We start from the raw sequence: 13,385 nt of genomic DNA, 5'->3' as shown, positions 1-13,385 counted from the left end.
GCCCAGTAGGTGGTGACATGCATGAAGAATGCGAATCGCCAAATACAAAAGATGAAAGTGAAAGTTGAGATTTATAGTAAAAAAGGACTTAAATATTGATCTGTTTCTCAACCACTGGAGTCGTATGGATTACTTTTATGCTGCCTTTATATGCATTTGGAGCTTCAAAGTTCTGGTCACCATTCACTTGCATTGTATGGATCTACAGAGCTGAGATTTCTTCTAAAAATTCTGCAGAAGAAGGAAAGTCATACACATTTTGGATGGCATGAAGGTGAGTAAATGATGAGAGAATATTTTCATTTTTGGGTGAACTATTTCTTTAATAACACATGATAATTATTATAATTATAATTATTATGATAAAAGTTGTTTTTTTACACCTTGAGGTCACTCTGTAGCACAAAAATGTAAACAGTAGTGTATTTAGTTAACAATCTTAGTAAACACCTCAATTACTCCATCACACTGCACATGGTTTTGGATCCATTCCAGCCGATCTGAGTTTTCTTTCTCTCTCACTCCCTCATTCACTTGTGAGCACAACTCCTCGGCCTGCTCTAGCACTGCCTGCAGCTTTGCATGATCTGCATGAGTCACAGGCGTATTCTCCAGAATCTAAATGACCAGATTCAAAAACAAAGAGTAAAATAAATGAATTGCTTAAATTAAATGTAAATTAAACATGAAAACAATATTTAAGATGCTTTAATTCCATTGCTCACATTGTTCATATTTCAAAATTATTGTGATATTGTTTATCTGTGAATATGTGCATTATTATTTCTCCTCCAAATTTGAAGGACCATTCAATAATCTTCAGATACCTTACAAATTAATTTGCTCAAATATCTCATTTCTTTTTTTCATTATCTCTCTTTTATTACTTTCAATTTTAATTTCTTTCTTTTTTTCCTATGTCTCTTTATAATATTGTAGCTTTCATTCCTCATATCATTTTATTGTTCAGGACTGTAGGAGAAGCTTCACGTACATTCTTGATAAGCAGTGGGTAGCGTGTGATCCTCTGCATGGGTTTCAGGAGAAAGCTAGACAGTGGCATTCCTTTACAGCGGTAATTACTGGCTATTTTCTACAAAGGAGATGAAAGCCACACAAGAAAACACAAGGAAAAGAGTATAAATAATGTCCTATCTCTTTCTGCAGAGTAAAAGTCCTCAGTAGTCAATCGAGCGTAGTATTTACAGCTCCCTCTTGTGGACCACTGTGGAAAATGTAACCAAGGCTGGCACAGCATTGCAATAAAATATTTTAGGCATGGATCACCAGGGTTGGGAGGGTTACTTTTGAAATGTATTCCACTACAGATTACAGAATACATGCTGTAAAATGTAATTTGTAACTTATTTCATTAGATTACTCAAGGTCAGTAACGTATTCTAAATACTTTGGATTACTTCTTCAGCACTGGTAGATTTTTCACTTATTTTGACTATAAAAACTCTGCCAGTACAGGAAGACAAAATACACGTTAAAAATATATTCTCTGAAAAACCTAAATATCTTATGCAGTGTTGTTTCTAAAACAAGATAAATTAAATTTATCTTGTGTTAATGGTTTTTAGATATTTTTACAGGAAAACAATAAAAGAATTATTATCAAGAATACATATTAAAATATTAAATGAAACTGTGGATCACACTAATGCATAATTTTTTTTTTTTTTAAAAACTTTCAATATAGGACAATAGTCTATGAATAGAAACCTCAACCTAAGGTTAAGATAGAATTTCCAGGTCACAGGAAAGATTAACCCTAACTCTAACCATATTTGAATGTGTAAGGAATAGACCAGCAAACCACCTAAGGCTGGTCTAAGCTGTTTTTTTGTTTTGTTTTTTTTTTGTGTGTTTTTTTTGTCTCTCAATGTACGTATCTGTCTAAAACAACAGATTTTGAAATCTATTCACATTTGAGAGAGTGAACAACCATTTTTCTGTTATTATACTGTATTGAACTTAAACTGTATCTTCTCACCTTTAGGAAGAGTTTGAAGTCAGGTGATTTGTCTGTTTTCTGTTGCAGCATGGCTGCAGCATTGAGCTGGCAGCTGCAGAAGCGAATATAGGCCTGCATATGAGAGAGCTCAGAGGACATGATATCACCCACTACCTGCACCGGCATCCGTTCTCCAGCCATCTTCTTACGCACACGCAAAGCTCTAACACACATACAGGATATTATCCACTGCGATTTATGTATTATACATTGATTGCATTTTCTTTTGTTTGCCTAAGTGCTACAATTTATTTGTGGTAGTTTTTGGAAATCTAGTTTAATGTTCGATGTTTGTGATACAACAGTGCTACAGTGTAAGCTATGGACCAGTTGGACTCCAACAGTTGGTGTTTACTCACTTTAGGAGTTTGGTGCTACACATGATGAGTTCTCGCCAGTTCACAAAAATCATGCCCATCTCGGACTCCGTCAACTGCCCTGATTCTGCCATTGGCTTATAGAACACCTTAATATCCACACATACACACATCAATGAAACAAATCAACATATTTAGGCCTATGTATAGTTTACAAGCTAGAAAAGATATAGTGTGGTCCAAAAATCTGAGATCACATTGAAAATTATTATTATTATTATTATTCATTTAAACAGATACAAAACATTTTTTAGTTTCGAGTAATGATGAAAAATAAATACATGTAAGATTCTGCACTATGTTTAGGTCACTAAGCGAATAAGCAAATTTTGCACAAAAGGTCAGATTTTCTTGCCTCCATTGAAACACACCAGATGCTCTTTAAAACATTCCCAAATTATGCTGGGATAACATGAATCACAGGTTTTGCACAAACTTGATATAGTCCATGCAAGTTTGAGTACATGTTGTCATTAAAAGCAAAAAAGGGACACAAAAAATACTCAGATATTCTTAAATTAATATAATTTTTCAATTGAACTGTTTACTCAAATTATTATTCTGATAATATAATTTGTCATGAAATATTTTTTATTAAATTACAACATTTCACTAATAGTCTCTGACTTTTGGAACCAAATATTCCCATATTAAATTGGTTTCAATTATGAAGAGCATTACTTCCTAAAAGCAGGGATATTATAAGCACTTCCCTGTATAATTAATGCAGTAGCAGCATTTGAATGTTAAATTGTTTGTAGGTTTACCTCCAGTGCAAGCTCCAGATCCTCCAGGTAGGACTCCTCTGTTTGAATGAGCTCATGGATGTAGCCTTGCCTCTTCCTCTCCTCAGTGCACATCGACTCTAAACTTAACAGATCGGCACACCCTACACATACACACAGGACAAGCATGCCACATTCATGCAAGCAAACATCCATACTCATCAGTGACCACAACATTACAGCATCTCACAATTAGAAACTTTATTTCTAAAATTCTAATTCATACAGTATACCTGTGAATACTTTCAATATAAAAATGCATCCAGAGGTTAACACATTTAGAGCTAGGTCTAATGATCACTTCAGATGTGAAATGTGAGCGATTTGTTGCGCTTATATGTGGGTTGCAGGTTTGTTGTCGGTTTCAATATTGCTTATACTACACCATTTTCAATAACAGCATCTCTGTAAAGCTTGCAGTAGATTGTCATATGTTTATGTTTTCCTATGTCAGGGATTGAACGTCTTCGTAACAAGCCATTTTTGCAGCTTAGTTTCTATAGATAGACTTTTTGAACTGGGGAGGAAGTTTTGAGCTTTCTAAATTACAAAAACATGTTTTCATAGTACAATTAACTCTTTTATATCATAAGTAAAAAAAAATATATATATATTTTTTTTTAATTCCACATGATATGACCTCCTTAATTCATCTTATGAAGCCTGTTGCAAGTGATATCTAACATTTCCCTATGACACAAAAAAACAAAAATGAATAAATATATATATACGTATATATATATATATATATATATATATATATGTGTGTGTGTGTGTGTGTGTGTGTGTGTGTGTGTGCTAAAGGCAGAGGGAGTAAATTAATTTGTTCATTTATCTATTTTAAGAAAAGTTTCAACACAAATATTAAAAGGGGAGGAGTCAAATCCAAACAGAGCTAGTCAGGACAGAGTCTTGAGGCTGCTTCCTGGACCAGAGCAGTGTTCTGAGTGGCCCAGAAAAGAGAGGAGGAAGAGGGAGGAGGGGCCAGAGCTATCATCCTACAATAAAACACATATGAGGTGGATGAAATGGAAAAAAAAGTGGAAGAGAGGAGATGAGGGCAGAGAAGAGAATAAAGAAAAATGAAGAGATGAACGGAGAATATATATTAGAACATTTTGAAGAAAGAAAGAAAAAAGAAAGAAAGAAAGAAAGAAAGAAAGGATTTCTCATTTTGTCCCTTTAATCTTATAGACGCTTCATCCTCTGGTTAAGTGTTCAGCCAAAACTGAACAACTACATTAAGCTCATTTTCAATACAACATATTTCTATGCCTTGTATGTATATACAACATCTCTATGTGAAATATATACTGTATATATACATATATACATATATACTTTTCAACCTCTCAACCTTTGCAGTGAGCAGATACTCTTTTTCAAAATATCTTTCAAACATATAGAGGCTTATATTTTCTCCATCCTTGCCCTCTAAACTAACAACTCTTAAAACTGATGTGAAAATAGTAACTGATCAAAGTAGCTCTACTCACATTGCTGACTAGGATCACATTCTGTTGTCATCTTCACATAATTAGTTGGAAACAGCCCTTTGACCCCACCGACCTCTCCTTTCCACCAGTCAGGGTTATCCTTGTTGTGTACGGTGATCAGCTGACCTTTTTGGAAGCTCATTTCATCCTCATTGGCTGCTTTGTAGTCATACATTGCAATGACCTGACACACTACAGGGGGGAGGGAGAGAGAATGTGTGGATGGAGCAGAATGGGACAGGGAAAGGTAAAGAGGTAAAGAGAGATAAAGAGAAGGAAAAAGAGCACATACACATCAGCACATACAAAGGAGTATGAATGAGATGAATAGAAGAGTGTGTAAGAGTGAGTGTCTTACATGGCTGAGATGCAGGAGCTATTTTGCCACTGCTGGCCTCCAGTAATCTGACATTTGAGGATTGGAACCAGCCCTTTTTACGCTTCTTACCCCGTGCCTACAAACATACACACACTTTTGTTTTTCTATCATGGTGGAGATCTTACATTAACTTCTGTTGTTTATAATACTGAGCTACATAAACCTTTCTGTATTTTTACCTTTTCAATAAGACAACATTTATTATTTTTATAAAGCTGTTTTCCTGGTCCCCACAAAGTAGGTGATTTTAGGTTTCACAATCCTTGAGAGGACATTCTTCCTCATAATACAGGCAAAACCTGACTCCCCCAAACACACAAATAATTAACCTCTCCCTCTTTTTGATGCAATATTATAACAATGTTGTTATTAAAACTGTCTTTCCTTAAATATTTTAATGTCAATGACAGACTCTTTTTCTGACTAAATCAATTGTTAGGCAATGTCCACACTAATCCGTTTAATTTTTCAAACTCTGTTTTTTAGTTTCCTAATGTCATTCTTTTACAAAGTATGGGGTTTTCAGAAGTTTCCTTTTGCGGAGGAAAAACACTGTTCTAGTGTGGATGAAAGGCATAAACATAGCAAAATCAATGCGTTTTCAAACAGGGGCTCGAGCACAGGACTGGGCTTGAGTTCTGAAATCCCCATGAAGTTTGGAACTTCATTTAGTGTGGACGTGGCCTTATTTTTTATTAATTTATTTATTTGTATAATTTTTTTCTCCCCTTTTCCTCCCAATTTGGAATGCCCAATTACCAATGCGCTCTAAGTCCTCATGGTGGCGTAGTGACTCACCTCAATCCGGGTGGCGGAGGACAAATCTCAGTTGCCTCCACGTCTGAGACCGTCAATACGCGCAACTGATCACGTGGCTTGTTGAACGCGTTACTGCGGAGACGTAGCGTGTGTGGAGGCCCACACTATTCTCCGCGGCATTCACGCACAACTCACCACGCGCCCCACCGAGAGCGAGAACCACATTATTATGACCACGAGGAGGTTACCCCATGTGACTCTACCCTCCCTAGCAACCGGGCCAATTTGGTTGCTTAAGAGACCTGGCTGGAGTCACTCAGCACGGTGGACGTGGCCTTATTAACAATAATTTTTTTCCCGAATAATTTTCTCTGACTGTACACATAACATTGCTAACAATAAAAATAAACAACAAAAGTAACAATCAGTTATGGATGCTGCGCAGTGATACAAATAATAGATTGATGAAGAGGTCACAGCTGTGCTTTATCATGAATAAAGCACAGCTATTGACCAATCAGAATCCAGGACCGAAACTATGCATTTATAATGGTTAGTAATTGTGGGCACAAACTGATATTGCACTTAGAGTTGCTGTCCTATGTGATATACTGACCTGTAGCTCACCCAGCCACCAGCAGTTTGAGTTCTTATGCAGCACCACAATCAGTTGACCAGGCATGAGACTCAGCTGCCCAGGTGTTGTGGCAACATTGGCCGTGGTTACCTGGGCAATTTCTGAAGACCAATCAAGATGGCAAATGAATAATGTTTAACATTTGAAATATCCGGCCTAGATTCTTTCTTCTGTGTATTGGCACATATTATCATATGCTTAAAATCTCACCTGGCTTTTTGCAAGGATCTCCAGCTTTGGCAATCTAAAAAATAATGCAGTGAGCACATGATTATCACAATACATAACAACTTTAATATCTCTGAGTGCATGATTTTAACAAATAGAAACTTATTTTAAAACATTTATCTCCCAAAAGAACATTTACTATGCTGAAAAGAACAGTTTAAGCTTGTTGAGACCAGAGCTGGTCTTAGCTGGTTAAAGCTTGTCTTGGCTGGTCTAGCTGGTCTCCCAGCCTGACCAGTTTCCAAGAAAACCAAAAAGTGCCCAAAACCCCTATAAAACCGTCAAACAGACCACTATGACAAGGCTGGAAGACCAGATCAAATCAGCAAACCAGCAAAAACTGGTTTAGGATGTTTATTTTTAGCATGGTATTCTAATTAATATGATTCAAATAACCAAAGTACAATTAAATAAAATTATTCACAAACTGTATTTTAAAAAAAATATTACATCATTAAACAAAAAATGAATATTCAAAAGGTAACTATCGATACATGATAATATATTACATTTGTTAAATATGCGTACATCAGGATCTTTGGGTTTAACATAGTTGGAAGGAAAGAGGCCAAACTGGTCACCGATGCACCCTCTCCACCATTCTCCTTCCCTTTCTGTTACCAGGACAACATCCTCCGCACAAAACGTCAGGTCACCAGACTCCGGACTCTCATATGTGTACAGAGCCACATACTCTAATTAGATTAAATTAAATACAAACCATGACAAAAATCGGTGAATCAACTTACAAACTACTAACAAGTATGTCAAAATAACTGATTTGGTTGATGATTCTAAAAAAACATAAACAGTGCCTCACCCTCAAGCAGACAAGAATTTGAAATTTCAATCTCATCAACAGTAGAATACAATGGTCTAGGAGAGACACAAAAACATGAAAGCTTTAGCTTAAGTAGCAAATAAAAACAACCTAGCCAGACATCTTTGGTCATTGCGCTGCATCTCTCTCAGGGTTCAAGTCCTGGTAAGCCAGTACATTCTGTTATTAATTACCTGTGATAACATTAAAATTCTGCAGTTTTTGCTATTGAGTTCCAAAGCATTATGTTAGTCATTTCAGTTACAGTAAATAGCAATTATGATTACATAATACAATGTTATATATTTGCAGTAGACTTCAATAGACTTTAAGATTAGTCTGTGACTAATTTGTTGAGTGGACGCATGTGTGAGGTATTTCATTGCTTACTCGGTCTGTGTGTTATTGGTGGTAACCATGGACACATGTGTACTAGGGAACCAGCCCCGACTCTCATTTAGTTCTCCGTACCACCAGTTCTCCAGCTTCTCTAGAACAGTGATGATGTCATCTTTAGAGAAGCCCAGGTGACTGTCAGTCTTAGCACCCCATTCGCACACAGCTACAGCCTACAGCAACACAAATAAACACAAACATACACAAAAAATGTGCACACACAGAAAAAATGGCAGTAATAAAATATAATATTCTTATAAATGATCTTCCAATCAAGCAAAAAAGCCTAAGATGATCTCCCAGCCTTGTCAGGCTTGTCTGGTGGAGACCAGACGGCCAAGCAGTGAAACCAGCTGAAAACCAGCCTGGCCAGGCTGGGAGACCAGCTAGACCATCTCAAACAAGCTAAGCTATTTTTTTAGCAGAGAAATGACTTATGTGAACATGTATGTGAGAGAGATAAAGAATATGTATATATTCACACATGCCAACCTGTGTGCGTTGTGTGTTTGTAAACGTTGGTGTGTGTGTTGGTGTTGGACCTTCTATGTCCACCCGAGGAATCCTGAAAGAGTAAATGAGAAATAAATGTCAAGTATGTTGTAATTTGGAGTTCAAATAAATGCATGAAATAAAATGTAAAAACAAAACTTATAATTCAACCCTAAAGCAAAAGTGAGTATACAGGTGCATCTCAATAAATTAGAATGTTGTGGAAAAGTTCATTTATTTCAGTAATTCAACTCAAATTGTGAAACTCATGTATTAAATAAATTCAATGCACACAGACTGAAGTAGTTTAAGTCTTTGGTTCTTTTAATTGTGATGATTTTGGTTCACATTTAACAAAAACCCACCAATTCACTATCTCAAAAAATTAGAATACATCATAAGACCAATAAAAAAAACATTTTTAGTGAATTGTTGGCCTTTTGGAAAGTATGTTCATTTACTGTATATGTACTCAATACTTGGTAGGGGCTCCTTTTGCTTTAATTACTGCCTCAATTCGGCGTGGCATGGAGGTGATCAGTTTGTGGCACTGCTGTGGTGGTATGGAAGCCCAGGTTTCTTTGACAGTGGCCTTCAGCTCATCTGCATTTTTTGGTCTCTCGTTTCTCATTTTCCTCTTGACAATACCCCATAGATTCTCTATGGGGTTCAGGTCTGGTGAGTCTGCTGGCCAGTCAAGCACACCAACACCATGGTCATTTAACCAACTTTTGGAGCTTTTGGCAGTGTGGGCAGGTGCCAAATCCTGCTGGAAAATGAAATCAGCATCTTTAAAAAGCTGGTCAGCAGAAGGAAGCATGAAGTGCTCCAAAATTTCTTGGTAAATGGGTGCAGTGACTTTGGTTTTCAAAAAACACAATGGACCTACACCAGCAGATGACATTGCACCCCAAATCATCACAGACTGTGGAAACTTAACAGTGGACTTCAAGCAACTTGGGCTATGAGCTTCTCCACCCTTCCTCCAGACTCTAGGACCTTGGTTTCCAAATGAAATACAAAACTTGCTCTCATCTGAAAAGAGGACTTTGGACCACTGGGCAACAGTCCAGTTCTTCTTCTCCTTAGCCCAGGTAAGACGCCTCTGATGTTGTCTGTGGTTCAGGAGTGGCTTAACAAGAGGAATACAACAACTGTAGCCAAATTCCTTGACATGTCTGTGTGTGGTGGCTCTTGATGCCTTGACCCCAGCCTCAGTCCATTCCTTGTGAAGTTCACCCAAATTCTTGAATCGATTTTGCTTGACAATCATAAGGCTGCGGTTCTCTCGGTTGGTTTTGCATCTTTTTCTTCCACACTTTTTCCTTCCACTCAACTTTCTGTTAACATGCTTGGATACAGCACTCTGTGAACAGCCAGCTTCTTTGGCAATGAATGTTTGTGGCTTACCCTCCTTGTGAAGGGTCAGTGATTTTCTTCTGGACAACTGTCAGATCAGCAGTCTTCCCCATGATTGTGTAGCCTAGTGAACCAAACTGAGAGACCATTTTGAAGGCTCAGGAAACCTTTGCAGGTGTTTTGAGTTGATTAGCTGATTGGCATGTCACCATATTCTAATTTTTTGAGATAGTGAATTGGTGGGTTTTTGTTAAATGTGAGCCAAAATCATCACAATTAAAAGAACCAAAGACTTAAACTACTTCAGCCTGTGTGCATTGAATTTATTTAATACATGAGTTTCACAATTTGAGTTGAATTACTGAAATAAATGAACTTTTCCACGACATTCTAATTTATTGAGATGCACCTGTATGTCAGTCTATTAAAGGAATGTTCCAGGTTCAATACAAGTTAAGCTCAGTTGATGGCTTTTGTGGCATAATGTTGATAACCACAAAAAAATATTTAAAAATAAAATAAAATAAAGAAATAAAGAAATAAAGCAAAAGAAAAAAAAAAGAAAAAAGTATGGTTACAGTGAGGCACTTACAGTGGAAGTGAATGTGGCCAATTTTTGGTGGGTTTAAAAGGCCTAAATGTGAAGCTTATAATTTTATAAAAGCACTTACATTAATTCTTCTGTTAAAACTTGTGTATAATATGAGCTGTAAAGTTGTGTAAATCGTCGTTTTTATGATCGATTTTGAGTTTTAGGGTTTAAGTCAAGACATTACATCTCCATGGCAATATAGTTGTCAAATTGGCTATAACTTTACACAGAAAAGGTTAGTAAGCAATTTTATCACACTAAAATCATGTTAACATGTATATTGTTTACGTCTTGTGGCTATACTTTTGAAACAGTGAGTATTTTTATGTTTATGGATTGGCCCCGTTTATTTCCTTTGTAAGTGCCTCACTGTAACACAGATTTTTGCTTTTTCAAATGTCAAAATTTATTTTTGTGGTCAACAACATTATACCACAAATGCTGTCGATTGAGCTTAACTTGTATTGAACCTGGAATATTCCTTTAAGTTGTTGTCCCACTAGCAGATTTAATACAGCTCAATAACAGTCGAGAATATCACCTACTGAATGTTGCTGAATCTCAGAGGTCTATTACACTCATTCATTAAGAATGAAACAGAGGTGACAGACTAAATGACTGCCTCAAACATTTCTCTCAGATTCACATATTCTCCAGAGACACAAATTGTTATGCCTTATTTTGGCATCTAATAAATGTGAAGCTCATCAAAATGTTCAGATCATATACTACCATACTACTTTGACCATTTCTGCGGTATATACCACTGTATGTACACTGTGCACAGTGTGATTTTTTCTGTATGCAAGAAATACCCAACCAAAATGTACAGTATACAAAAGAGCACTGCATGTTGTACAGTTTTTCCCACAGTGCAATCACTTGACTTGACCTTCCCTTTCCAGTGAGATGAAAAGAAGGCAAGTAGTATCAGCTGCAATTTCAAACATCTCTTTCTTGACTTATTATTTGATTAGACTGCCAAATATTAAGAAATTATCTTGAAAATGCAAAACAACATTTTCATTTACAAGATGATAACTGGATGTTACTAGCTGAATCTTATGTGACAACTATGTAACATACAACTTTTTGGAACATTTATCGTTGCATAATATGTTGTTTTGCAAACTAATTAAAAAAATAGTAGGCAGTAGCCTATATAGCATAAACTGCACAGTATTCATTAAGTATTAAGCTGGTATTCCTATTCAAAGATAGCCACTGTGTTAGTAGAGTAGTTTTAGTGCCATACCCAGGGTAGTTGGTAGAGGGCAATATGGAGTGTATAACAGCTGCAGTCAGTTCAGTTTGACTATCTTTACTGCATCTCTCAGCATAACTCTCTGGAAACCAGCCGCTGTTACCACGGTAACTCCCATACAGCCAGCCAGTCTCCCTAACTGTTGATTCATTTACCTATGGATCCATAGGAAGCATAAATATGAGTATTTGAGAGAGTTAATTTAAAATGTATATATGTATATGAGTCAATGTGTGTTTACACATGTACCTCGATTAAACAGTCTGCCTCCAGTGAGAGTTCGTCAGAGTTACGTGCTGTAAAGGGATAAAGAGCTCTGTAGGTGGTGAGGACACTAGACATATCTTCAGTGGTTACCACTGGCAGTAAACCTGCAAAAACCGCACATAACCAACTTATAACCATATCACAACCGTCCCACAACCATAAAACACATCTATAAAGGCATCATAGAAATAGTCTTTTAACCACTTAACTATTAAAATCATCTTACAAGAATTCAAAACAGAAAGCCAGTGTGAGCACTGAGCAAACCTTAATTTAAGTCATTAAAAAGCTTAATTCACCATTTTTTGTAAATGCATGAAAATGAACGATCAGCACATTGGTTACAAATTCTCCTTTTGTGTTTCTACAGAAGAATGAAAGCCATATGGATATGGAACGACATGAGGGTGAGTAAATTATGACAGAATTTTCATTTTTGGGTGTATAATTCCTTTATACAGTACATGGTTAGGTCTATTACCTTCTGATAATTCTCTCAAAGCTCACATTCTGATATATTAAGTCATATAATTCATAGGAGACAGAACGGCACTTATTACATTGAATATAATGAAAACATCACATTCATGGCCAAGTGGATAAAATACAAGGCAAATTTAGGCTTTGGCAGAGCACCTCATCAACACACACTTATACTTAAACACACTTACCTTTATTCTCTGTGCTATTGTATGATATGCAGGCCTGAGTGTGTACCGCCAATTCATTCCTTTCTCTCTCCTGTCGCTCTTTCTCTTCCCACTCTCTCTCCTCTGCTCTTCTCTTTTCCTCTTTCTCTCGTGCCAGTTCCTGAGCCTCCTGAAGTCGGGCTTGGGCCTGCCGCTGTTGTTCCTCTCTGAGTTTGGCCTCTCGTTCCTGGACGAGCATCCTCTGACGTTCTGCCTCCTCTTGCTTAAGACGCTCCTGCTCCAGCTTTGTCTGTCTAATGTACACATGAACAAAATGCTTCTGTAAGTGTGCATTGAGACTGAGCATACATAAGTAGGTAAGAGTGTGTGTGAGTTTAACCTAGCCATACTTTATGAAGGTAGCTAAATTTGACATTTTAGGGATGTCCTAAAAAGGAAAAATGGTTTATAAATAAACTAAATAATAGTAATGAAAAAAATAAATTCTAAAAATGCAAAAGGTTTTCTTGTAGGGGTAGGGTTAGGGCTTGGCTTAGAGTTGGTCTATAGCAGGGGATCCCAACCCTGTTCCTGGAGTCCCCCCAACACTGCACATTTTGTATATCTCTTTTCTGACACACCCAATTCAGGTCTTGGAGTCTCCACTAAAGAGTGGATGAGCTGATTAAGGTGCATTTGATTGGGGAGATATCCAAAATGTGTAGTGTTGGGGGGCCACCAGGAACAGGGTTGGGAACTACTGGTCTATACTAATTTAACTTAGCTTTATTTAAAAACAATAGAGGTTTTTCTAAATATAGGGTTCCCACACCAGTTCGACCAATGAATTTCCATGACTTTTCCATGACCTTCTATGACAGTCAT

The 13,385-nt window shown here is 36.8% G+C and overlaps 1 protein-coding gene across 1 annotated transcript in view; it reads right to left on the bottom strand.

Annotated features, from left to right (window-relative positions):
- Positions 1 to 13,385, bottom strand: part of LOC127416377 (intersectin-2-like) — a 71,276-nt gene that overhangs the window by 9,326 nt on the left and 48,565 nt on the right. Inside the window, exons 19-34 of the mRNA XM_051655703.1 lie at positions 12,543 to 12,814; positions 11,854 to 11,975; positions 11,596 to 11,759; positions 8,390 to 8,462; positions 7,892 to 8,070; positions 7,502 to 7,557; positions 7,210 to 7,376; positions 6,664 to 6,697; positions 6,433 to 6,554; positions 5,037 to 5,133; positions 4,679 to 4,870; positions 3,165 to 3,286; positions 2,380 to 2,486; positions 2,000 to 2,183; positions 995 to 1,093; positions 451 to 618 (exon numbers count right to left, since the gene is read on the bottom strand). Coding sequence (XP_051511663.1) covers positions 451 to 618; positions 995 to 1,093; positions 2,000 to 2,183; positions 2,380 to 2,486; positions 3,165 to 3,286; positions 4,679 to 4,870; positions 5,037 to 5,133; positions 6,433 to 6,554; positions 6,664 to 6,697; positions 7,210 to 7,376; positions 7,502 to 7,557; positions 7,892 to 8,070; positions 8,390 to 8,462; positions 11,596 to 11,759; positions 11,854 to 11,975; positions 12,543 to 12,814 — 2,158 coding nt within the window. The remainder of the gene's footprint in view (positions 1 to 450; positions 619 to 994; positions 1,094 to 1,999; positions 2,184 to 2,379; positions 2,487 to 3,164; positions 3,287 to 4,678; positions 4,871 to 5,036; positions 5,134 to 6,432; positions 6,555 to 6,663; positions 6,698 to 7,209; positions 7,377 to 7,501; positions 7,558 to 7,891; positions 8,071 to 8,389; positions 8,463 to 11,595; positions 11,760 to 11,853; positions 11,976 to 12,542; positions 12,815 to 13,385) is intronic.

Source organism: Myxocyprinus asiaticus, chromosome 25 (assembly GCF_019703515.2).
Source record: "Myxocyprinus asiaticus isolate MX2 ecotype Aquarium Trade chromosome 25, UBuf_Myxa_2, whole genome shotgun sequence".
NCBI classification, from domain to species: domain Eukaryota; kingdom Metazoa; phylum Chordata; class Actinopteri; order Cypriniformes; family Catostomidae; genus Myxocyprinus; species Myxocyprinus asiaticus.
This window is presented reverse-complemented; position numbering and strand designations above follow the sequence as displayed.